This window comes from Alexandromys fortis, unplaced genomic scaffold, assembly GCF_014885135.2.
Source record: "Alexandromys fortis isolate MF-2015 unplaced genomic scaffold, M_Fortis_MF-2015_v1.1 scaffold_212, whole genome shotgun sequence".
Taxonomy (NCBI): Eukaryota; Metazoa; Chordata; class Mammalia; order Rodentia; family Cricetidae; genus Alexandromys; species Alexandromys fortis.
In genome coordinates, this window is record NW_026068091.1 from 888649 (window position 1) to 913132 (window position 24484).

General features: G+C 53.7%; 1 protein-coding gene across 1 annotated transcript in view; it reads right to left on the reverse strand.

Annotated features, from left to right (window-relative positions):
* Nucleotides 1–9422: 9422 nt before the first annotated feature.
* Nucleotides 9423–24484, reverse strand: part of Ttbk1 (tau tubulin kinase 1) — a 36346-nt gene continuing 21284 nt past the window's right edge. Inside the window, exons 13-14 of the mRNA XM_050122820.1 lie at nucleotides 11042–12597; nucleotides 9423–10447 (exon numbers count right to left, since the gene is read on the reverse strand). Of these exons, the coding sequence (XP_049978777.1) occupies nucleotides 10066–10447; nucleotides 11042–12597 (1938 nt within the window). The 3' untranslated portion in view covers nucleotides 9423–10065. The remainder of the gene's footprint in view (nucleotides 10448–11041; nucleotides 12598–24484) is intronic.

Here is a 24484-nt window from a genome sequence, read left to right on the forward strand (position 1 = left end):
GTGTGGGGATTTTATTGAGTGTGTAAGTGTGTATAGGTATGTGGGGTTATGTGTGTATTGAGTGTATGTAAGTGTGTATAGGTGTGTGTGTGTGTGTGTGTGTGTGTGTGTGTGTGTGTTGAGCTGCTGAGACTGGGCTTGTCTCCTAGTTCCCTCTCACCCATGGATGAATCTCAGAGCCTTGCGTGCCCTTCCCATCACCTCGTACAGTGCCCAACATTGCTGAGAACTGAAAAGGGACAGCCTGACCTCCTTTAGCCATGGCCTGGTTGCCCTCAGCATTTTTTTCTTACCTATCTTCCTCCTCTTCCTCCCTTTATCTCCTCCCCTCCTTCTCTCCCTTATTTTGAGATAGCATCTCACTCTGTAGCCCAGGCTGGCCGTGAACCCAGGGTAATTCTCCTCCCTTAGCTGCAGAAGGAATACTGGGGTTGCAGGTGCAAACAATGCTGGCTTCAGTCATAGTTCTTGTTCTGGCCTTGACCATGAGAAGCCAGTGGAGAAATCTCAGCAGAACCTGCACCCTGTGGTCAGGGACATCTCAGTTTCCCTCTGATGTTCCCTCTGCTTGACAGGAGTGCCTCCTGGGGTTGGAGAGACCAGTCAGTGGCTAAGAGCACTTGCTGCTCTTGCAGAGGACATGGGTTCAGTTCTTGGCCTCCACATGGTAGCTCACAACCATCTGTAACTCCAATTCTAGGGGGTCCAATGCCCTCATCTGGTCTCCACAGGCACTGCATGCACATATAGATGCAGGTATTGATATTCACACATATAAAATAAAAATTAATAGTTTCTATTTTTTGTTTTTTTGAGCCAGGATTTCTCTATGTAGACCTAACTGTTCTGGAACTCCCTCTGTAGACCGAGATGACCTAGAACTCAGAGATTCTCTAGCCTCTCCCTCCTGAGTACTGGGATTAAAGATGTGTGCCACCACCACCTGGCAAAAATAAATCTATTTAAAAAGCCCCTCCCACTGTTCTTTGTCTCCATCTAGACCCTGCCGAGATGACCTTGTCGAAGCCAATTTCCTCTCTGGGTCCCTGTCTCACTCAGTCTTGTCTTTGGCCATGGAACAGAAAAGAGAAATCTTTCTTAGGGAGAGTTAGGAGATGCACCAGGGATTTTGCACTCTGCCCTCGACCCCCAAGACAGGGTTTCACTGTGTAGTCCTGGCTGTCCTGAAACTCACTCTGTAGATCAGGCTGGCCTCAAACTCAGACATAACAACTGCCTCTGCCTCCGGACTATTGGGATTAAAGGCCAGCGCCTCCACTGCCCCCCACGATGAACAAATTCTTATCTGTGGACATCAGGGAGTTCCTACAACTGAGCTAGACTTTGGCAAGTGACTTTGGCATGTTCTGAGATCCTAGGGAAAGGGCTGAGCGGAGTAGAGTCCCCTTAGCTGTCTTAGGTGGTGTAGCCTACCCTTCCAGGGCCTGGGCCTGCTCCGCCTCTCCTCCCATCTTGTGCTCTGTGGTTTTTGCCTGTGACCAATAAGCTACACTCTCACACCTGGTGTGGGAGGTCCTTCTGTTAATGTGCTGCTTTCATTGGATAATGAATAAAGAAACGGCCTTGGCCTAGTTGATAGGGCAGAACTTAGGTAGGCGGAGAAAACAGAACTGAATGCTGGGAGGAATAAGGGCAGAGTCAGGGAGAAGCTATGGATCTTCTGCCTGAGATGGGTGCGGTTTAGAATCTCCGGTAAGCCACTGCCACATGGCGATATACAAATTAATGGTTAAATATGTAAGAGATAGCCAATAAGAAGTTAGAGCTAATGGCCAAGCAGTGTTTTAATTAATACAGTTTCTGTGTGGTTATTTCGGGTGTAAGCTAGCCGGATGGCCGGGACAAGCAAGGGGCCATCTCTGTGTAACACACACCCCTGCACATTGCTCATGCTGCTGCCTCAGCTGGGAATGCCCCATCCTCTTCAGCTGCCCACTTTTATCTGTCCAGGATTTGGTTTGAGAGACACATTCAGATGCAGGTGGTGCTGCAGCCAGGTGAAGGTGCGCAGGGAAGCTAGGGTGAGGGTGTGCAGGGAAGCCCAGCCGACTCTTCCTGAGAAACCTGAAACCGCAAGTCCTGCTTCAGGTATGCTCAGAGCAGCACAGAGGAAGCCAGACACCCAGACACCCATGCTGGCAGGATGAGGAGCAAGCTGGTAATCGGTGAGCTCATAGGAAGACCTCAGGAGAGAAAGGTGTGCTCCAGCTGGCAGCTCCCGTCCCCAAGAGGCATTCATTTGAACCTCCACAGATCTGACTTCTGATTCCAATCCTCCAACAACTGGTTCTGGCAGAAGGATTTGTCTAAATGATCTCATCCCACCAACAAGAGGTACGTGAAGACCGTCCCCCACCCCAGGGTCTTACTGACCTCCATGTGGAGACTGTCCCCACCCTGAGATCATACTTAGCTCCGTTCAGCTGCTCCTGTCAGACCTGCCCTGGTGACCCACGGATGGTGACCTCACTGTTCAAATATGATAAGCCAGTCTTCCTCATGAATGCCGGACAGTGGACAGAGACGCACGCCAGACAGGAACAGCGGCCGCTGAAGACGGAAGTACAGCCACATCCGCCTCGGGGTCCTCCAGCCTCACTTCATCCATGGTTCTTAAACACAGCAGTCTCAACTGTTTGCTTTTCTTTTTCTCTTTGGATTTGATAATTTTTGTATCCTATAAAATTCATTGTATAAATATATTTTTGCTACACAGTTAATCCCTAAAATATAGTTTATTCATTCATTTGCTTGTTTTTTGAGACAGAGGCTCACTATATTGCCCTGGCTGGGCTGGAACTCACTATGAAGACCAGGCTAGCTTTGAATTCACAAAGATCTGCCTATCTATGCCTCCTGAAATCCTGACTAATTTGTTGTACATATGTATTTTGAAAGGTAATTTTAAATCTTTGCATGTGTGTCTGTGTATGGTGTGTGTGTGTCTGCACGCGCACTTGAATGCATGCTTGTGCCCACGCATGTGTGTGTGTAGGATGAAGGCACATATGTGGAAGTCAGAGGACAACCCGGGACATTAGTCCTCACTTTCCTTCTCTTGTTTACCACAGGGCACGCCATGCCAGCTGATCCCATCTCATGCCGCTGAGTCTGCAGATGCTCAATGAGTGTCTGGCTGAGGACCTGACTCGATCTTCACGCTTTAGTGGCCACCACTCCACCCAACTTTTCAGTTATAAAACTCTTTTATGTGTACAGGTGTTGTGCCTGCCTGTGTCTTTGTATCTTGTGCACACCTAGAGCCTGCAGAGGCCAGAAAGGGGCCTCAGCTCCCTCTACAGTTGGCAGCACAATTGTAAACTGTCATGTGGCTTCTGGGAATTGAAACCAGGTCCTCTGGAAGAACAGCCAATACTCTCAGCTGCTGAACCATCTCTCCAGTCCCTTGAACACCTTTTTTTTTCTTTTGGAGACATGATATCTCTTTGTAACCCTAGCGGTCCTGGAACTTGCTACCTACACTACATGGACCACATTGGCCTTGAATTCACAGAGACCCACCTGCCTCTGCCTCCCAGGTGCTGGGATTAAAGGCATGCGCCACCACAGTTCAGCTTCTTTGAAAACTTTCAAACATAAAATATAATTTTTTTTAAAGAGGCACATCCAACAAAGGGTTGTTCTTCGTGCTCCCAGGCTGAGCTTCAGGTGTCAGGGCACATACCACATGGGAAACAGAAGCTTGTTCCCAGCCTCTGTCCTCATTTGTCCTGCACAGGAGACCGCGTGCTGCTGATACACCTCTAGGAAGGTGCAGCTCAGCAATGGCCCAGAGAGTTTGCTGGATAAATGGGACGAGGGAACCAGCGTGATGGGGCACACCTAAACCCCAGCACTCAGAGGATGGAGGCAGGAGGAACAGACATGCAAAAGTCGCCCTTAGCTACATAGAGAGTTTGAGGCCACTCTGGGCTGCACAAAATCCTATCTCAGAAAAGATATGGGCTGAGGGAATTATTTATGGATATCAATATAATTAACACGTAATCTGTAGCATTCATTCAATCAGTCAATCAATAACAAGCAATTTGAAAGTAGAAGAAAATACTGCTTTCCATCTGTTTGCTTATTCTGGGAATAAGGGGACTTCAGAACCCTGATGTTCACCGGGTATGTGTGGGACACAGTATGATGAGAAGCCCATGGGGAAGCGGGGAAGTTAGAAACAACATGTTTGTGTGGTGTGACATTATATAGTCATTAAAAAGAACACGGGGGTCATTGCCATTGTTGGTACAAATGGAAAATTAGTGATTCCTTAAAATGTAAGTGTGGCATTATCACATGACCTAGCAATTCAACACACACACAGAGATACACACATGCACGCAGTCATGAAACACACTCAAAAACTTCACTTAGTAGCATTATTTGTGATAATAAAGAGTTCATCAATTTATGAGTGGAAAAGTAAATTGCGTTGTGTAGGACATTATTTATTAATTATAAAGACAAACTATGCTAACTGAAAGATCTCAAGACGATCCTATAGATTTTATGTCTATAAAATGTCTAAAATCAGCAGTTGGAGTTTTGTTGTTGTTACTGTTTCGAGATAAAAGTTTCCTGTGCCCAGACTGGCCTGGAACTGACTAACAGTCTGAAGATGACCTTGAAATTCTAATCCTCCTGCCTCTGCCCTCTGAGTGTAGGTCAACACACCCAGTGTACGCAGTGCCAGGATTCAAACCCAATGTCTGTGTGTCATGGACAAGCACTCTACCAAAATGAGCTGCATCCCAAGCCCCCCCCATCTATAAACAGAAAGTAGACTGGTGGTAAACGCTGTGTAGTGTGTCTTAAGTTGGAAAGCTATATGTAAGTTATATAACAACAAAATACTTTTTTTTTTTTTTCAGAGACGGTTTCTCTGTGTAGCTTTGGAGCCTGTCCTGGAACTTGCTGTGTAGACCAGGCTGGCCTTGAACTCAGAGATCTGCCTGCCTCTGCCTCCCAAGTGCTGGAATTAAAGATGTGCACCACCACTGCTCAGCCCAAAATAACTTTCGAAAGATGGAGGAGGGTGGGAAAGATGGCTCAGATGGTAAAGGTACTTGCTGCAATGACCACCTGAGTTTAAATTCTGGGGACCCACGTGGTAGGAGAGAGCTGATCCCTGTAGGTTGTACATGCACACTTTGGCACACATGTGCACACACACATTTATATATTACATATTTTAATATGTACAAATATGTATATTTACATGCTTTTGTTTTAGTTTCTCTTTATTTTATTTATTTATTTTTGATTTTTTTGAGACAGGGTTTCTCTGTGTAGCTTTGGAGCCTGTTCTGGAACTCGCTCTGTAGACCAAGCTGGCCTCAAACTCACAGAGATCTGCCTGTCTCTCCCTCCTCAGTGCTGGGATTAAAGGCGTGTGCCACCGCTCTCTGGCCTGTTTTATAAATTAACAGCTTTGAAATGGAGTGAAGCTGGAGAATGCTCAGCAGGAGAGCACGTGCCTAGCCTGCATAAGACTCTGAATTCGCTCCCGGGGTCGCAGGTCGGGGAGGAAGTGTGCTTCAGTGCACACTGCTGGAGAGAAAGCCATGTTTCTGGACAGCAGATATAATATGCTCCTCTTTTATTTATAAGAAATATATATGGACAGAAAGAGAAAGGTATTGTTACAAACATAAAAAAAGGTCCGTGACGGTCCACACCAAACTGCTCACAGGGCTCTGGCTGGTCAGGGTCATGCACAGGGTTGTCTGTATTTGATATGCTTTTAGCATTTACTACGAGTATGTCCTGCTCCGGACATGTTAAACAAGAAGGAAAGAGAAAGTACATCGGGCCCTGCCAAAGGCCCCAGAGTCCACTGGCATTCAAGTTAGAGGAAAGGGGTCCCAGGAGGCTGAGGTTCTGGATAGCCAAGAGCAGCACCCCAGGGAGAGTAGGCTTTCTAACCTGGATGGTCTCACTTCCCAGCCGTGTGGCCCAGAGCCAGGCCTGGCGAGAAACCGTTTTTTGTACACTAAGCAAAAAGACTCACTTATGGTGAACTTAGGATTCAGAATACAAAGGGTACTTCCTGTCTCTCCCCATGTAAACCTCCCTCATCCAGCCCACCTCCTGTCGGGCGTCCAACTGCCTTGCTGTTCCAAGAGCCTCATGGCCTCACACATTTCTGAGCTGTGGGACTGGCCCGTAAGAACATGAGCTGCTTCCTTCAGTTTGAATCCCTTGACACCCCACAGTGGAGTCCCTGTCACATGTACCACAGTCCCAACCAACGGCCATTAAGATCGCTCGAATCATTTCTTTTTCTGGTCCACAATCTCTTACCAAAACCATTGCCATCACAGAAGAAAGATAGATGAAATACTTTTTTTTAAAGGAAGAAAAGCAGTTCCATGCATAGTCCATATATTATAAATAGGGTCAAGAGCAGTGTCTCATAATCAAAGACATTAATAACACCACCTAACTAAGCATAGTGGTACTCACCTGGGGTCCCAGCACTTGGGAGGTTGAAGCAGGAGGATGGCACATTGAGGGCAGCCTGGGCTACCTGGCAAGACTTTGTCTCAATTTTTTTTTCACTGAAAACATGTATAAGTGAAATTAATAAATATAAACAGCTTGCCATGGCTTTTGGTTTCTTTTTTCTTTTTTGAGACAGTCTTGCATTTAGCCTAGGCTGGCCTGGAACTTACTGTGTGGTCAAGGCTGACCTTGAACTTTCAAAAAATCCCCCTGCTTTTAGGTCCTGTGGCTACTAGGATTACAGGCCTGAGGTCACCATGCCTGGATTCTCTGTTGGGCCTTGACACCCAAGGCGAAGGCCACCGAGCCTGGCTTCTCCACTGGGCATTGATGCCAAGCGAGCAGGTACCGCCCAAGGCAAGCTCCCACTGTTTTCTCTGCTTGGGTTTCAGATGCGTAGACAAGGCTCTGCAGACACGGTGGGTGACTTTGGACGTGTGTCGTTTTGCGAGTGTACCTGTAGGATAAACTTGCAGACAGGCAGAGGCCGAGTCACAGGCATTGGTCAGGGCGGGTTTCGCTATGGCGTTTGTTGCCTGTGAGCCGCTACGCCTTCTGCCTCTCCAGAAGCTCACTCCTATCTGCTTCTTCTAGGGCAACGATAGCTTTGCTTCTCTCTTCTCTCTGTGCCAGCCCAAATGGAGTCTACAGCCTTCAGCAAAGTCAGCCAAGGAGCCGAGTGCAAGCTTTGCCAGGATAGCTCTTCCTTCTGTGAGACCCTGAACACGTTATCTATACCAGACCTACACTTCCGTTTCCTTCTCTGTGGAGATGACATCACTGCCCACTTGGAACCATCCGACAGTTTCTCTCCTGCCCACCCCCGCCCTCAGGGGCTGGGCTTTGCCCTGCCCTCCCTAAAGGGAAAAAGAGTCCAGACCAACAAAAAGGTCCACAGGCTTTTTAATGGTGTAATGGCTACTTCCCTTTCGAGACCCCCACCTAGTTATGACAGCGACTTCCAAGGCGTTGATGTCAGGGGAGTGGGCGGGCACAGGGTGGGCAGAGGCCATGCAATGACTGGGAGGGGTGGCCAAGGACTGGTACATTCTGTTTGGCATGTAAACATTCTTCTGTTGCTTCCCAGGGAGGGGGAGGGCAACTCCCTGTGCCCCAACATATGCTCAAGGGGCTCAGGAGACTGAGCAAGCCAGGCCCCTCAGGAGGAGCTGGAAAGCCAGAGAGCCATGTGCCTGGGGCAGGGCCCTTCTCCTGGACCCCTCTGCACATGGTACGGCTGGGGAGGGAAGGCGCATTAAGGTGAATACACCCCACATCTGAGCCAGTGACTTAAGCAGTCAGGATGGGGACATAAGGGATGGTGGTGGTCGCTTGACACTATCAGAGAGGAGGGGTAGGAGCCTGAAGGGCCTACTGCAGGGTGGATGATTCTCAAAGAACAGGCTTCAGCTGGGGGCGGGACATTGGCTTCCTCTGCCCTGGTTCCTTCCTGGGAGAAGCACTTAGTCCCCTCACCACCCACCTCTGCTGGTCCTCTGTCCCTCCTTCCTCCTCATCTGATGATACTATTGACTCAGAGGCCTGAGGTTGGGTGGAGCCCTGTAAGGGTCTGGAATCCCAAGGGTAGACTGGAGGCCTGAGGTTGGGTGGAGCCCTGTGGGGGTCTGGAATCCCACTGGGGTGAGCCTGGGGCTTTCTCAGGCCTCCCTTTCCTCCCATTTCCAAGCCAGGGTGTTGTTGGCCCTCCAGCAGAAGTGAGACTGTGGGGAGCCCTACATTCACGGTTCGGTTGGTGGCAAGGAGCAGGCCCAGGACCTGGGCACCAAGGGTCATGCCCTGGTCCCCACCTGGCATGAGCTGATTGTCATTCATAAAAGCCCTGGGTAGGAGGAAGTGAACCCTCTACTCCGCTGCTGGGCTAGAGGGCGACTGGAGGGGGCCTCGGGGTGACAAAGATAACTGAATCCAGAGAGGTTTCCTGAGTGTTCTGGGAGCTTCTACATCAGTGTGGGATAGACCGCAAAGACTATCCACCCTGGTGTCCTCCCCAAACTGGTCTGCAGAACAGCCTTCTTGGCACAGAAGCAACTGCCCAGACCCTCAGAACTCCATGAGGAGTTCAGCCGGCATCAAGCAGCTCCCAGTCGGTCATCTTGGGTGTAGATGTGGCCAGACCGCTGGTCCTCTGAGGCCTCTCTTTCTCCTGAATGTCTTGGTTTGCTCTCTGTGGCTCAGGGAAGGACAGGAGGACCAGAACAGGGGATAGAGGCTGTGGGTGCTTTACAGGAGGCCTGGAGGCAGTCCCTGTCCCAGACAGGAGGGGCTGCCTGTCCCTTCTGCAGTCAGGGTGCTGCTTGCCCCAGATGTTAGCAGGCTCCTGATGCGGTGGGCGGGCGAGCTGTGCAGAAGCCAACATGCAGGAGGAGGCCCCATGTCAGGCTCAGCAGCTCAGCTGTGTGGGCTGGCTCAGAGCAAGAGGGGCCCAGGGTGAACTGGGGTGTGGTGGGGGTGGGCACCAGTTAGCATCACACACAGTCTAAAGTGAGAAGGGTCTTCTGCCTCCGGGAGCCAGTCTGCCTCATCCTGCTTCCTCTGCTGAGTAGGGGGAGGACGCCTGAGCCAGCCCACCGCCCACAGCAGAGATGGCAGGGTGACCAGACTGAGTCCCTGAATCTTCAGATGACCAACACACAGGAGGCGATAAGCAGCCACCCCACCCGCGTGGGATTCTGAGAGGAGAGCTGAGTGAAGCTGAGGTTAGACAGAGGAAGGAATTCCTGATGGCAAGGGGTCCTGAGAACCAGAGGACCCGAGAGCATGTAACCGCAAAGCCCAGTTCCAAACTCCCACTGGGAAACACTCACAGGGAGGCAAACTTCCAGAGGTCCCCTTCATTCCTATTCAGCAAAGGTCGAGAGACCCAGGCAGCAACCCCTCTTACGACCTGTGCCTCTCATAGAGCTGACTTTAGCCCGACTAGAGGTGTCCCCTTAAACCTAAATAAGCCAACGACCTCTGACTTCCACATTCCCAATCCCAGCTTGGCCTTTCGTGGCCACCATGGCTCCAAGGGACCGTGGGCGGTCTAGAGACCGCACACTTCTGGAATTTGAGGCTGTTGCTCCTGTTGGGTAGGGTTGGAGGCTGAAGAAGACGGGGATGAGGACAAGGTGGGCCGCAAGAGGTGTAAGCAGATGTAAGCCCCTTGGGTGGGGGGCATAGAGATCAGCCAAGACCTGGTAGGAGAAGGGGACAGGCCCTAAAAGCTGAGTCTTCAGGCGATAAGTGCTGAGCCTTCCCGGGGCAGAGGATCTGCTGTGAGCCTGTCCCTGCAGTGGGGCGGTAGGAGGGAGGGAGGACGCAGAGAGACGAACCGAGACACGCACCCTCCGGGGTCAGTGGGCTGGCTGGGCTGCTCACGTGCGTCCTGGCGAGTGCAGGCGGGAAGCTGGGGCCGCGGTGGCGCGCGGGCGCGTAAGGCTGTGCTGGAAGCTGCTCCAGTGTGGCCAGCTGCGGGTGGGGACCGGGGTGAGGGTAGGGGGCGCCGCAGAGAGCCGCAGGCCGGTGTCATTATCTGTTCCCGGGCCGACCCTCCGAGCCTGCCGCCCGGCCTTTGGTTGCTGCGCGCTGAGTCTGCAGTTGTTTCCCTCTGGGTCCTTTCTTGGGGGCCCCTGGGGAGGCCTCGGGCTGAGATCTGGCCTGGAGAACCCCCCGAGAGGGAGGGGCGCTGGGCCGGGCTTGATGCGACGGAGCGGAGCTCTCTTTGCGGGGCAGGGACTGGCTCCGCGGGGACCCGCTGGGGTGGCGCGAGGTGGAGGCGGGGAGGCCGGGACTGCGGGGCGCTGCAGGCTTGGAGACTTGGGCGCGAACTGGGCCGGGACCCCGGCTCGCGGAGTGTTTTGGACGGAGGTCAGCAGCAGTGGCCAACCCTGAGGGCTTCTGTAGCTGGAGCCTGCTGAGGGGCAGAAGGCAAGAGAAAAGGACCGGGGTGAGGGACAAGGAGGGACATTTTCAGAATGTCTTTGAGCACTGAGCCCTGCATCGTCCAAGCTGGGAGGGATGGAAGAGGCCAGGCACAGATGAATAAACCGGCCTGTGTTCCACCCTGCAGTGCGGGACCTTTTGGGCTATGACTGGAGGTTTTCCTTAAGAGTCATGTGTCATCTTTAAAATTCCCATGGGCTTTGCATTCTAATCTAGAATGTGCTTATGTTAATATCAATACAAAATACTATTTCATGCCAGTTACTGGAGGCCCAAGACTTTTACCCTTTGGTTTCCAATGTCCCATGGCATACCAGGAACTGTATGTGGGCTCGCTGGTCTCCTGCAGCCTCCCCTGGTCCCACCTCACAGTATCCCCGCTGATCACACTGTTCCTGTTCCCTTGAGCCCAGTGACAGAGCTGACACTTAAGTCACAAGTAACAGTGCCCAGATGGGAGAGGTATCTGAGGGTGTTATAGCCCCTAACGTTGGTTCTGAGAAGTTTCTGGAAGCCTTCTGTGGCCACTCTACCCACAACCAGTCCTGGCACCGTTTCTCACCTGCTGGTAATGGCCACGTCAGCCGCTGAGGCGGCACCATGGGGTCTGCCAGGAAGCTGCTGCCCTTCCACAGGCGTGGGCACACCGATGGGGCGTGGAATCCGGCTCCGGGTGGTCACTGCCCGCCCAGCCTTCCTAGGCAAGGCTGCCGTGGGCTCTGAGGCAGGTGTATCCTCCTCAGAGCCGGTGCCAGAGAGTGTCTCAGAGGCACGGCGCTGCTCCTCGCTAGAAGAGGACGAGGCTCCTGAGGCCAGCCTCAGCAACAGGCGGCCCTGCCTCTTCTCCATCACCAGCCGTGCCAGGTCCTGCTGGGGCCTGGCCCTCTTGCCCCACCGCTCTTTGGCTGACAGGGAGCCCGAAGGCTCTGAGCCTGTGTCCTCTTCAGACAACAAGACAGGAATGCGGCTCCTGGGGCGAGAACCTGGCATAGCAAGGCGGCTTGGGGAGACAGTGGTCCCTTTCTTGGTGACTGGCTCCAGTGGGGATGCCGGAGCTGGCCCCTCAGCAAGGGCTGCGCCATTGGGCAACGAGTCTGTGACTACTTCTGAGGGTGTTTCTCCTGGAAAGCCAGACAGGACACAACTCTCTGTCTCAGTTCCATCCAGCCCTGACAAAGCCAGGCCATTCTCCAGAGGCACTGGGGCCCCCTCCTCTGCAGTGGCCCCCTCAGAGAGCATCTCCAGGCCCAGCTCACCCCCAGTGCTGAACTCGTCTGGCCTGGAGGCCTGCCCTCCGGAAGACATGACATTGAGGTGGGATTTCTCCGCAATGTGAACAAAGGTCCTCTCGACTTTGGTGAAGGGTGAGGAGGTGACTGCCACCGCCCCACCAGTGGCCACTGGCCCAACCACAAGCCCTGCTCCAGGTCCTGAGGGCTTGGGTTCAGACTTGAGGATAGAGGACAGGGTGCCCGGCTCCGATACATCCAGCTGACTTCCAGTAGGCTGGGGCTGCTCCTGCTGAGGGGTGAGTGCGGCCAAGGTGCCCAGATCAGGGTCAGGGGCCAGTTCGGCAGTGACTGGCGACTTCTTCATGTCGCCAGGGGAGACGAGCACCAGCGTTTTGGAGCCCTCCTCAGGCTCCAGGTCCCCATCAGCCACGGACCGGCCCCTAGCCTCTTTCTGATCATCAGCCAGCAGTGTGGATGGGGCCCCCTCCTGGCTCCGTTCAGTGCTCCGCTCGCTGGCCTCACTGCTAGAACCACTCCGAGGCCCCAGCACCTCCCCCAGAGCCCCTGCCTCCTCCTCCTCTTCTTCATCTTCCTCCTCCTCTTCCTCCTCTTCTTCCTCTTCTTCTTCGTCTTCTCCCTCCTCCTCCTCTTCTTCCTCCTCCTCCTCTTCTCCCTCCTTTCCATTGGCCTGAGGCTGAAAGGGAGCCGAGGGGACTTGTGGGGCGGTAAGCAGCATGTGCGAGAAGCCCACCCTCCGGACCCTGTTCAGCAGCCGGGCCCGTTCTCGATAATCAGAGAGGTCTCTCTTGAAGTCCTGGTAGGGCAAGCCCAGAGGCGCAGCTCGGGGGAGTCCATTCACCTCAAGTGGGGGCGCCACAGAGAACACCTGTAAGGGGCACACACAGGGACCCACTGAGGTCACCCACCCTCCTGGGCCCCAGGAGGCCTCACCTGTACCCTACATCAGGAGATACCCCCCCCCAGGGATACCTGCCAGAAGGTAGACAATGGGTCCTCAGGCCCTAGAATGATCCCTGGCTCCCAGTAAGGCTCAGGGAATCCCTGTCTGAGGGACAGATCCCAATGACTCTTCTCTCTCCCTGCTCTCTCCTCCCCTCATCAGACAAAGTCAACTTTAGGGTATGAAAATAGCAGAAAAATAGCCAAAAAGAGGGAGCATCTGAGAAACTGGGGCCCCCCCGACTGCGTCACTTTCTGGGACTTCTCTATGCTCACAGATGTCCAGGGCGGGGCCTCTGTAGCCACCATCCTCCCATACTGTGGTGCAAGTATGCTCCTGCCCTCTTCCTCCTGCCCGCCTCTGGCCTGTCAGCGAGAACTATGTTCAGCCCTATCTCCCAGGAACTCAGTTAAGTTTTCCTCTCTGTGGATGGATCCTTTGGCAACCCCATCATGGCTAAACCTCCTCCGGCTGTTAGACTTCCCCCATATCCTCTCTATTTCCTCTCTTCTGGAAAGGCCTGGCCTCCTTGGCAGAACTGACTCTCCTACACACTTGGTCCCCTCTGTCTGTGCCCCCAGGCCATTCCACAGCATCCTCAGACGAGGATGTGCCCCCTCCCACATCACAGAACTATATAACCATCTCAGTGTCTGCCCCCACAGAGCGCCCATGGACCTTTTCCCTGCCGGTCTAGTATTCCACAGCCACCAACCTGTTGTCTCAGTCCTGGCCTGGCCAGCCATCTTCCTTACAACTGCCTGATAGAAATTCCTGAAACTCAGATCCCATTGATCTCTGCAGTGGTCATGATGATGCATGCAGGACGGTGGCCACCTCTCACCCCCACCCTGCATCCTACCTTCTCCTTACTACCCCGCCCCTGCCCCATTTAAGCTCTAGCCATTGGACATTATCAGCATCTCCCTGGGTGGGTCATGTGTCTCACACTTGGGTCCTCATGACAAATCCCCATTGTCTTTCAACAGCTCTCCAAAGCCTTCCTGTTCATCAGCTTCCCTTTCTCCCTGTTTGCAGATCCTTCTCTTGTAAATGAAGTCCCTGGGGGGGTTTCTTGTTGTTCATTCATTCCTTAACCGCCTGAAGTGGCACACACTAGTAACCCCAGCTCTCTCTCAGGAAGCAGAGCAGGAGTTCAAGGCTAGACTTGGCAGCAGAGTGACCTTGAGGTCAGCCTGAGCTATCCCCGACTGTGTTTTTAAAATGACTGGGGGTCATGGGGATCCACCCCTAAACAGAGAACTGTAGACAACTAAAGACAGCTGAGAGGCAGAATTGCTCTTTCCCAGGCATCAGCTCAGATTGACTATCTGATACAAAACAGCCAGCCCTGAACAGACAGGCAATGCTAAATAAAATTTCTATATTCATGTGTGTGTGCACATGTGTGTATAAGAAAAAAGGTCAAAGAAACTAGGCCATCAATTTAAAAGAGTAAGATGGGATACAGGAGGAATTGGAGGGAGGAAAGGGAAGGGGAAATGATGTAATTTTATTTCAATATTTTTTAAAAAAAAGAGTGGGGACTGGGGGCAGATGATTCAGTTGGTAAAGTGTTTGTCACCTAAGCTTGAGCCAGGTGCGTGGTGTGCGCTTGTAATCCCAGTGCTGGGGAGATAGAGACGGGTGGGTTTCTGGATCTCACTGGCTAGCCTGCCCAGCCTAGTCTGCAAGTCCCAGACCCAGTGAGAGACCCTGTCCCCAAACCCACACTGGATTGCTCAGGAATGATGACTAAGGTTGATCTCCAGCTTGCACACATACACAAAGTGTACTGGTTGCTGCGTTTTACGTTAGAAATCTCTGGGTCAGGTAGTGAGTAAGGCAGACATGCATTTATTTGAGTGGAGCAAGGGATCGCCACACAAGGAAAAGAACCGGGCGTAATGCACACCCCCACAAAGGTTCTGAGCATAAAGGGGGTCAGGCTTGCAGACAGCTCAGATTATCTGCCCACTCCCCTTTGCTCTGCTCACCCTGGTTTATGGACCACGACCCCTCCCAACCTCACCATGACTTTTGGAGTGTAGGCAAAGGAGATGCCCAGGCGGTAGCATTGGTGCATTTGGCTCTGAGGCTGGCGGAGAATGAGACTGGGGTCTTCAAGGCTGAGCATCCGCCCAACTGGTGGCTTCCCCTCCTCAGCTCCCACCATCTGCTGCATAATCTACTGTCTCTGAGGACTCAGTGTGGGAGTAACAGTAGGAAGATAGCCTAGGGCAGGTGTGCCGCACACACCTGTAACCCTAACACTGAGGACACCAAGGCTGGAAGATTGCTGGGAGTCTGCAGGCAACCTGGGCTACTTAGTGAAATCAAGGACAGCCAAGGCTAGATAGTGGGACTGTCTTAAGAACACCAAAAGAGGGGATGGGGAGAGGGCTCAGTGGTAACATGCTTGCATAGACATGGGGACCTGACTGATCACTAGTGCCCAAGCAAAAACCCAGCATGTAGTGGCACCTGCCTGGAGGGTGGATGGAGACAGGGAAACTTCCCTAGCTGGCTGACCAATCAGTCTAACCAATAGATGAGCTCTAGATTCAGAGAGAAACCCTGCCTTGAAAAATTAGGTGGAGGGTCTGGAGAGATGGCTCAGCAGTTGGGAGCACTTGCTGCTCTTGCGGAGAACCCAGGCTGGCCATCCATAGCTCCAGTTCCAGGGAATCTGGTGCCCTCTTCTGACCTCTGTGGGCTTCAGGCACACACGGTGCACATACATACATGCAGGCAAACACTCATGCACATAGAATAAATAAATCCGGGTTTTGTTCTTAAAGTAAGTTGGAAAGTGATAGAGGAAAATGCCTGACTTTGACCTCTGACCTCCACATTCATGTGTGCACTGTTGTGTAAACACCTGTGCCTTGGTCACTGTGCTCTTACATCCCTGCTGAAGTCCCCAGTAGCTGTTTTCTTTTTGTCCACACTATCTTTCCATTCTTCATGTCATCCACTCACCTAGCAAACACACCAAGGTACTGACTGTGCTGTGCCCCCATGATACGCCTTGCCAGTGTTAGAGCTATGGAGAACAGCTGGGCAAGTGGGCAGAGCTGCTCCAGGGGCGATGGGGATCACGGCCAGGCAAATGCACTGACAGCCAAGGACAGGAAGATACTTGGGAGCTTCACGCAGGCCTTCCCACCCAGCACCAGACTTGCCCGACCCCTCAGCACCTCCCTACTGAACAGCTGCTGACTTTTCTTACCCCATTTCTGAGGTCTTGAATGATTCTGTTAGGACCACCTTTCTCCTACACCTGGTCCCAAGTGGGTGATACCCACCCCTCACAGCAGCTGGATAACGCAGGAAAAGTCCTCGCCTTCCATCTGGGCCCCTTTACCCTAGTTGTCTGGGAAGGAGGAGAACTGAGGGCCAACCAGACCAGCGAGGCAGCAAGAGGCACTGCCCAAGCATGGTCAAACTGGAAAATGTGTTGACAAGGGCTACCAAGACCCTGAATTCCCTAATGCCTGTCTCACTCAGGAGAATGGAGGACCTTCTGCATTTGGAGGTCGGGGAAGGAGCTGCAGATATCAGAGCCATGCCAACATGATCAGGGCCACCCACACTAGCCTGGGTACACTGGGTTTTCTGTTTATATCCTTCTGGCCCCTCTCCCGCCTACTATCCTGTTAGGAAGGAGTTCCTGCCTCAGACAAGACCAGAACACTCTTCCTGCCTCTCCCGGGATGGCTAGTGAGCTATTTGCCCTCTTAGCTACCAGTCTGCTGGTGTCCAGGACACTGTGCTTGGCCATGGGAGCCTGAGGAAACTGGGGGAGAGGCAGTATGGTGAGGAGGCTGCAGCCCAGCTCTGAGGAGTGCTGGCCAGTGGCAGCTGGCTTCAGGAGAGCACATCTTTCACCAGGGCAGTGACCTTTATGATTCTCCCTCGTTTGTGTAGGCGCCCAGGCCCTGCCCTGGCACTACTCACCCTGCTGATTTGAAGCTCCCTGGTTGCCGGGTATGGTGGCACACAGCTTTAATCCTAGTACTGGGGAGGCTGAGGCCAGGGGTCTCTAGTGAGTGCAAGGTCAGCCTGGTCTACTTAGAAAGTTCCAGACCAAACAAGACCCCATAGCGAGAGTGAGACTGTTTCAAAGGCAACAAAACAAAAACCCCAGCTCTGGGTGACCCAGAGTTCATCAGAAGGTGGTGTGGGCTGCTTTATGACCTGTGGGGAAGCAGGCCATTCAAGCCTAGATCCTCAGAGCAAGCAAAAGCCCCAGGTTTCTGCTCTCTCCACTGTCCCCTGAGGCCTGAAGCTCTCCCCTTTGAAGTCAATGTCCACTCCCTCTGGGTCACCTGCAAAGAAGGGGAAATGGCTAGACCCGGTCTCCCTTTCCTACTGATGGAGTTGATCTCTGTTTGCCCAGGGAGAACTTGTGACAATGGCCCTAGAGGCCTTTCATTCCAGCTCATTCCAAAGCTCACACAGGGTACACGAGGTGACTCTCTTGCCTGGATCCTGGCCAAGCCATACCTGGAAATACACTCCAGCTCAAAGTCCCAGTGTTGTGGGGTGTGAAACAGGCTGAGCGACAAAAGCCAAAGGGTTAGCTGGCACCCCCCCCCCCCCCACTGACCAGGGGAGGGATGTGTGCCTTTTAGGGCTGCCTCTGTTCCAGAAGGTGGAACATGCTCCTCCACCCTGGCCCTCAGCCATGCAGCAATGCCAGGCCTGAGAGGAAAGGCCATGAAGACCACCTAGTCACTGGCAGCTCTTCCACCACATCTGCTGCCTCACTGGCCTGCCTCAGTCTACCTTCTCTCCCCCCTGAGTGTTTCCGAATGCAAAGAGCCCTCCCTCCACTCCACCCCCCCAAGAAAGAAACCCTGCCCCCAAGATGGCTACTCTGGCCAGGGAGGAGGACGATGGAAACAAGGCTACCAGGTCTACTCAGACCTCACACACATGACTAGATCTCAATGCCTCCCTCCACATGATCCCCTCATCTGCTCTAGGACCCAGAGCCAACAAGTATGTGGGGGAGGGGCTTCTGAAGCCCCTGGGAAGTAGGAACTTTGGTTGTCCGGAGGAACTCACCCACTAGCCAGAACCTGTCCCAGCCAGCCTTGGGCGTCAATGTACTAGCTCCTGTCTTCTGCCCAGCCAAGGTGAGGGACAAAAGAGGGAGGACAGAGAGGAGAGTCAGCCTACTTCTGTGGTTCTGGCCTTCTTAGGGTCCAGGCCCTTTCACTGCCTCCACGCCCTAAGCTAAATCTGCACGGGTGCTGCCCCTTCGCCACCGACCACTCCCTCCCTCGGGCAGAAGGGGAGCAAGGACTTGTAGCCGCGCTCCTGCTCCTTCGGCAAGGGGCTCTCGGGCATTCCCGCAAGTGGGACCTAACCTACTTCCAATCGCATTCCTTTCTGACCAGTTAGCAACAGAGGCTGGGTCCCAGAAACCAGAGGTCATTCATCACTTTCTCCCACGAAAGGAGGCGCGGGGAGGGAGGAGGGGCAACTCGAGCCCAGCTGATCGGCATGCCCAGTCCTTCAACAACCAGCCCAACTCTTGCCCTCCACTCTGCTCCCGGAGCTGAGGTCCTCATGGACCTGAGTGGGGTGGTGAAAGAAAGCAGGCCAAGGCAAAGGTTCCTGGAAGGCGTCTTTAATTAGGATTTGGTAGTACACAAGCTCTCCGGATTGTCTGCATGAACACACAGGGACTTTAAAAGGCACAAGATCCCTCGCACAGCGACGCCTGACGGCGGGGCGCCCCCACCCCCGCCCGTGCCCAGCCGTGTGCGCGTGGGTGCGTGTCCGTGTCCCACCCCCGTGGCGGCGTCGCGCGTGTGCGTGTCGGTTTCAAGTGTTGGATTTGTACAGTACTCGCAGTCTGGGGTGGGGGTGGGGGGCTCAGTGCATGCTTTTCTACCCGGGTCCGGGGCCCCTGACGCCGCTATATACACTAAGGAGGACGCACCCCGGAGAGAAAGAGGGAAAAAAAGAGAAAAGAAAAAGAAAACGAAGAAAAGAAAGAAAAGAAAAAGCGTCCATCTTCGTGTGTGTGGTTGTGAGTTTCTCGTGCATGCTTAGGCTGGCCGGGGTAAGGGAATAGTGCAAGCGTATAATACAGTATTATTGCAATACAAAAGGGAGTTGAGGAAAGACGGGATGAGAGGGAGGGGTGCTCAGGATTAATCCGGTTTAAACCGGCTGGGACTGGAGACCTCCGGGAGGGTCTTCTTGTCAACCACCCTCCCAACCCTCGCTTCACCCCATCCCCGGGAGGGGAATAAGGGGTGTTTGTAGGGAGGGAGCTCAGTTAGGTCCTGGGGCTGAGTTTCCCCAAACCACCAGTCCCACCTTTCACGGGGCAGGGGCCAGACCCTCTCTGTCAACTCTAGGGCCCTGGAACCCGCCCCTTCCCCCACGGAAGCCCCTCCATCTGGGGGAGGGGGTCGACGGAGCAAGTGCAAAGGAAGCAGATGTTGGTCCCTGAGTTTTATTTTCGGGGATGGGGGTGGGGGGGAGTTGGAAGTGGGGGCATGTTTGGGGAGCCCCCCAGGGCCCTTAGTAGCATATGGGGTGGGATGGGACAAGGGACACGGACTGGACATGGGCAAAAGGAAGTGGGGTTGTGTGGCTCTGAGAGACCTAGGCTCAAAGTTTGGATCCCCCCTCAACTCTGGGCTCTTTGGCATCCATTTGCAAGGCCAAGGGTGGGGACAGCCCTATGGGCGGTGAGGTAACCGGAATGGGGATAGTGGGATTGGGCTCTTGGAGCCAGCTTTTCCCACATCCCCTCCCCCCGCCCCTGGTCTGCACCCTAACCCTGGAAGCACTCAGGGGCGAGTCCCCCACTCGTCCCCACCTTGCCGTCCAGGCCAGGGATCCAGCGGCCGCGAGCCGGCAGAAATGAAAAGCAAACAAAACTGTGAGCGAAGGCGGACGGCGGGGGCGCTAACCCAAGAGAAGAATTTTAGCAGCAGGCAGCTTGGCGGGGCGGAGACCAGCTGGGGTCCCGGCCAGGCGGGGCGCGGGGCGGGGCAGGGCGGGGACTCCGAGGCCGGAGGTACCTGGGGCACGCCAAGTAGCAGCTGGTTAAAAAGACCGAACGTACATTCGAGGTGCGGCGCGACTGCAAGGGTTGGGGTGGGGTGGGTGGGAGGACGGGCCCCGGGGCGGGGACAGTGCTGGAGGGGGCAACAGACGTCCCTTACAGTTAGAAATCCGCAACAGGGGTTCGGGTGTGCTCCGGGTCGGGGCTGCTAAGTTTGCTGTCCGGAGAGTGGGTGAAGTGTACGAGAGGCTGCGGAGTGTGAGCGTGCGTGTCCGTGGGTGGTCATTCTCCCCACCGACAGCCTGTGCGGGATCCGAGGGCAAGTGGTGGAGTGAAGGAAAACCCAGGGAAAGGAGAGGGCTAAGGAAGGTACCCCAATTCCTTCCCCCACCTCTTCTTAGGTGGGCTCAGAGGCCTCCCAGGTTGGGAAGTCCACTGAGTATGTGTGGGGTTATCTGAGGGAGATGGTCCTCAGCCTTGGGGCCTCTCCCTTAGGGAGAAGGATACCTTAAATGTCAGACGGTATGGGGTGGGCATGGCTCCTGCCCTGCAGTTAGGACTGTGTCGTATCTAAGTGGAGATTGAGGTACAGCAGAAATTACCCTTAGATGTCTACACTTGCACCCCAATTGCCATATCAACTCAAGGACAGCAGAGAACAATCATCTGTGTCCCCAGTCTCAACAGAGCTCCCCAACCTCCAATGGGAGCTACATCTTCCCCAAGCGTGGTTTCTCCCCAAACCACCCATTAACACTGACAGCTTCTTCTATCCTCAAAGGCCCAGGCTCCCCCACCCCTGCCTGAACAGACAGCACCGCCCTGCCCCAGAAAGAGACCAAGACAGGGCAGAGGACAGAGGTAGGAAGGAGGGTGCTGGGACCAGGCTGGCTCAGAGGTGCCACCCTACAACCCACTGAGAAGGACTGGGTCTGTTTTCCCTTTAACTAGAAATGAGGAGAGAGATTATTGGGCTCAGGGTTAGTGTTGGGCTGGATGCTGAGTGGTTATTGCTGTGACCCAAGCTGCCTTGAGTGTATGGGGTAAGTATTAATTACGAAGAATTTAATATAGCATTTTTCACTGACCTACAGTCCTCAGGACACACCTTCTCCCATTTAGAAAATACTGGCCCTATCTACTCCACTCACAATGAAAAAATCCAATGGCTCCACACACGGAGTTCACCACGGCAACATGCACACTAGCACACACACACACACACACACACACACTAGCACACACCACCAACACCACGCCCCCCTAGCAGCTACCTTTCTAAGCAGTTGCCTGGCTTGAGTTGCTTTGAGAGCTGCGATCCTGGGCAGAGGTTGCAGTGGGAAGTTCTCAGAGTTAGGTCACCCGCTCTCTCTTCCCAGAAACTGCCGTGTGTGTGTGTGTGTGTGTGTGTGTGTGTGTGTGTGTGTGTGTACAATAGCTGGAGAGGTCACAAAGACTGGAAGACAGTGACAACAGCTGGTTGAGCTGCGGAGGGTGGGAGTTGGATTTATGGTAAATTTACTGCCGTTTGGCCTCCTGTGTGAGTTGGTGCACCCTCTCAAAGTCCCCTGTCCGTACTCAGCGAGTGATGCCCATTTCTGCTGAGCCTGACCCCTAGCGCCCCTCCAGCGGGACTAAAGTCAGGGTTCTTACGGTATCTTAGTCTGCCCACCTAATCTTCAGTGCTGCTATCCAACCCTTGGGCAATGTGAGATCAATGGTGGTCGTGGGATGAAGACAGAGTCTAGCGAACGGAGCCCGCTGCTCTGGGCTGCCTCAGAGCTGAATGCGGTGACTGGGAAGGAAGGAAAGATGCCGGGGGACCAGCAGGAAAGCAACATCCAGACTAAAACAGCTAAATATTCCCAGGGAACGAGAGCTCAGTTACTCAGCATCAGGTGGCTTTTCTATTAATTTATGTTCCTGTAAAGGGAATATATGATTAATCCATTAAAAGTGGTAACACTGGGATCTATCTCATAGGTTAGTATGGGGTTCAAGTGAGTTAATTTTGTCAAGTGCTCAGATCATGGCCTGGCTGTGTGACGACGAGATGAACTACAAAATGCCCGCAGACACACTGTGTGCAGGGTGTGAGTGCGAAAACACCACGCTCTGAGCGTGGCCAGGGGTGCTGCCCACTGGCAAAGCTGGCGTTGGAGAAGCTGTGTCCGCCCCCCAGCGGACACTCACTTTTCCAACACTCTGGGAAATTCTACAGAGGGAAAGGGTCTGACACCGCTATAGGCTTCAGCTAGTCCCTCCATGCATGGGACCCAGAGACTTGGCCCCAGACCGTGCAGCCCTCCACCCAGTTCCACACGACACCGTTCTAACTAACACAGGTCAGAGCAGCCCCGCCCCAAACACAGCTCTAGCAAGATCACCACTGGGGTGTTTACAAAGTCCTCCACCACAAAGGCCAGTTCACAAGGATGCCTTCTGGAGGGCCAGACATTTTGAATGGTGGCCTGGCTTTCAAGGACACCTGCCTACCTACAAGTGTTGTCCTTTGTGACTGAGAGATGGGGACAGAAGCTTGGGAAACAGTTATATGTTATATAATGCTAAAACTGAGACTCAAGTCAAGCCATTATCTTTGATAAGCCTTAAGGCACTTGGGGATCTCGGAACACCTCAGGGACAATTCCAGTCACTGAGGTGAAACTCTGTTCAGGTCTGGTGGTGGAGGCCTCTGGAAAGGAATGCCAGATAGCAAAGTACTTGGTGCCATGAAATCCCAGTGCTAAGGAAGAGAGCCCCTGCCATCACGGGGGTGAAAGAGGGTGGTGTGGAGGGCAAAGGTTAAGGGGAAGGGGAAGCAGTGCTGGAAGCAGGGAGGGGCTGCTGTGTAGCCCTGCCCCTCTCCCTTGTGCTTTGTGTTTCTGTTCTTTCTCTAGGAGTCTCCCTGGACTCCCTCCCCTAACTCCTGCCTGGGCAGAAGGCAAAGCCATCCAGAAGAGCCAAGAGGACAAGAGAGCCCCGGGATTGCGGACATTGAAAAGTGAGCAGCCTGGCTTGAGGAAGACATAATTAGAACTAGGATCTGGTTTGGTTGCTACATGGAAACGATGCTCTTGGCCCAGGCATTAGTGTTTAAAACTGTAGGAACCACGCTCAGGCTGCTGAGCCATAGCACAATGCTGGCCAAGTGCATACGTGGAGAGTTCGATTCCTGGCCACCGCCCACTAGATAGAAGTGTCCCCATATTGGTTCAGGGGCCCTAAGACCGCTACTAAAATCAGGGGTATTTAAAGAAATTGATGGGCCACAAGGTTGGGAAAAAAACAGGTTAGAGAGAAAATACATAAAGAGAAGAGTAGAGCAGAAGCAAGACTAGGGACCTAGGAAGCTACCAAGGACACACTACACACACATACACACACGCAGACACACACTACACAAGCACACAGGCACACGCACGCGCATACACACGCAAGCACACATGCGCATGCACACACACACACACGCACGCACAGCTGCAGCACCGTGTAACTTCAGTAGGTGCTGGTCATACCAGGATCTATGTAAATAGCATTCTCTGGAATTGTGCACGACACAGCCTGAACATTCACCCCTGACAGCCCTGCTGTGTGCACACGCATGGATTAGCACACTCACATGGGTACATGTATCCCTGCAAGCATGGTCTGAAAACTCCTTAGCCTCCTCTCCTCTCCAGCCAGGCATTACCCTTTCTGGCAGCCTCCTCACCGCCGTTCCCTAAGCCTCGCTGGCTGCCATGGGCAGGAATGAAGATGGGAAAAGGTGGGGTCCCTGCAGTGACAGGCTGGGGAACTGAGGAGTGCACAAAAGGTAAGGGGACAGTAGGGTACTTGCCCAAGAGTGTCTAGGTCCCCTTCTGGCTGCCTACCTTGTGTCCAGTCTGCACCACACCCCTGAGAGTGGCAGATCTGAGCTGTCTGTCTGGGATCTGTTCTGAGAGACGTCCCTATACCCAGAATCTCCTTTACCCCATTCTCCATATTGCCTGCAGGTCACTGGGAACCCCTCTGTCCATGCCCAGATCTGAGGACAGAGCAGTCAAGTCTCTCGGGGAGAGACACATGGGGTCTTGGGGATGCCGTGGTGACCATGAACCCAGCCTGCGCCTGTGGGGTAAGATGTGGAAGAAAAGGGACTCTGACTTGGTGGTGCCATGGGAAATGTTCACTAGGTCGCAGGGCTGTCCACTCTCCATCACTGAGTAAAGACATTTCCCCACCACACCCCAAGCTGGCTTTGACCAGCCTCCATCACATTCCTATTCCAGAGCAACTAAACAGACGCAGGCGCACATCTGCTAAGGTGCGACTCGGGCCAACCCCTTAGGGGTGGATCCGACCCAGACCCGCCAAGACACAGAGTAAACAGAACCTGACCCCACAGCCAGATTGCCCCTCAGCTCCCGCACATCTTGGTTTCCCCTGGACTCTGGAGCCGCTGGTAGCTCCATCTCAGAGCCCCCGTCCTGTTCAGCTGCACCAGCACACCATCCCTCCCTGCACCATTTTGTCTGGCCCCTAGCAAAGGAGCCCACCCGGGACCGAGTCTCTGGGGACAGAGCCTCTGGTGGGGCGGGAGTTTTACAGTATCTCGGGCCGACCTTCTAGGGAGCGTATTGCACGTGGGTGGGATGGGCTGTGTGGCCTGTGATTATTGCATCCTGGGAAGGAACCATGGTCTCTGTCTGCTCCCCAGCCCCCCCCCCACCTGCCCCCTCCAGGAGGGGGGGGGCCCAGCCTAGGTCTTGTGGGTGAACCGTGCCCACACCT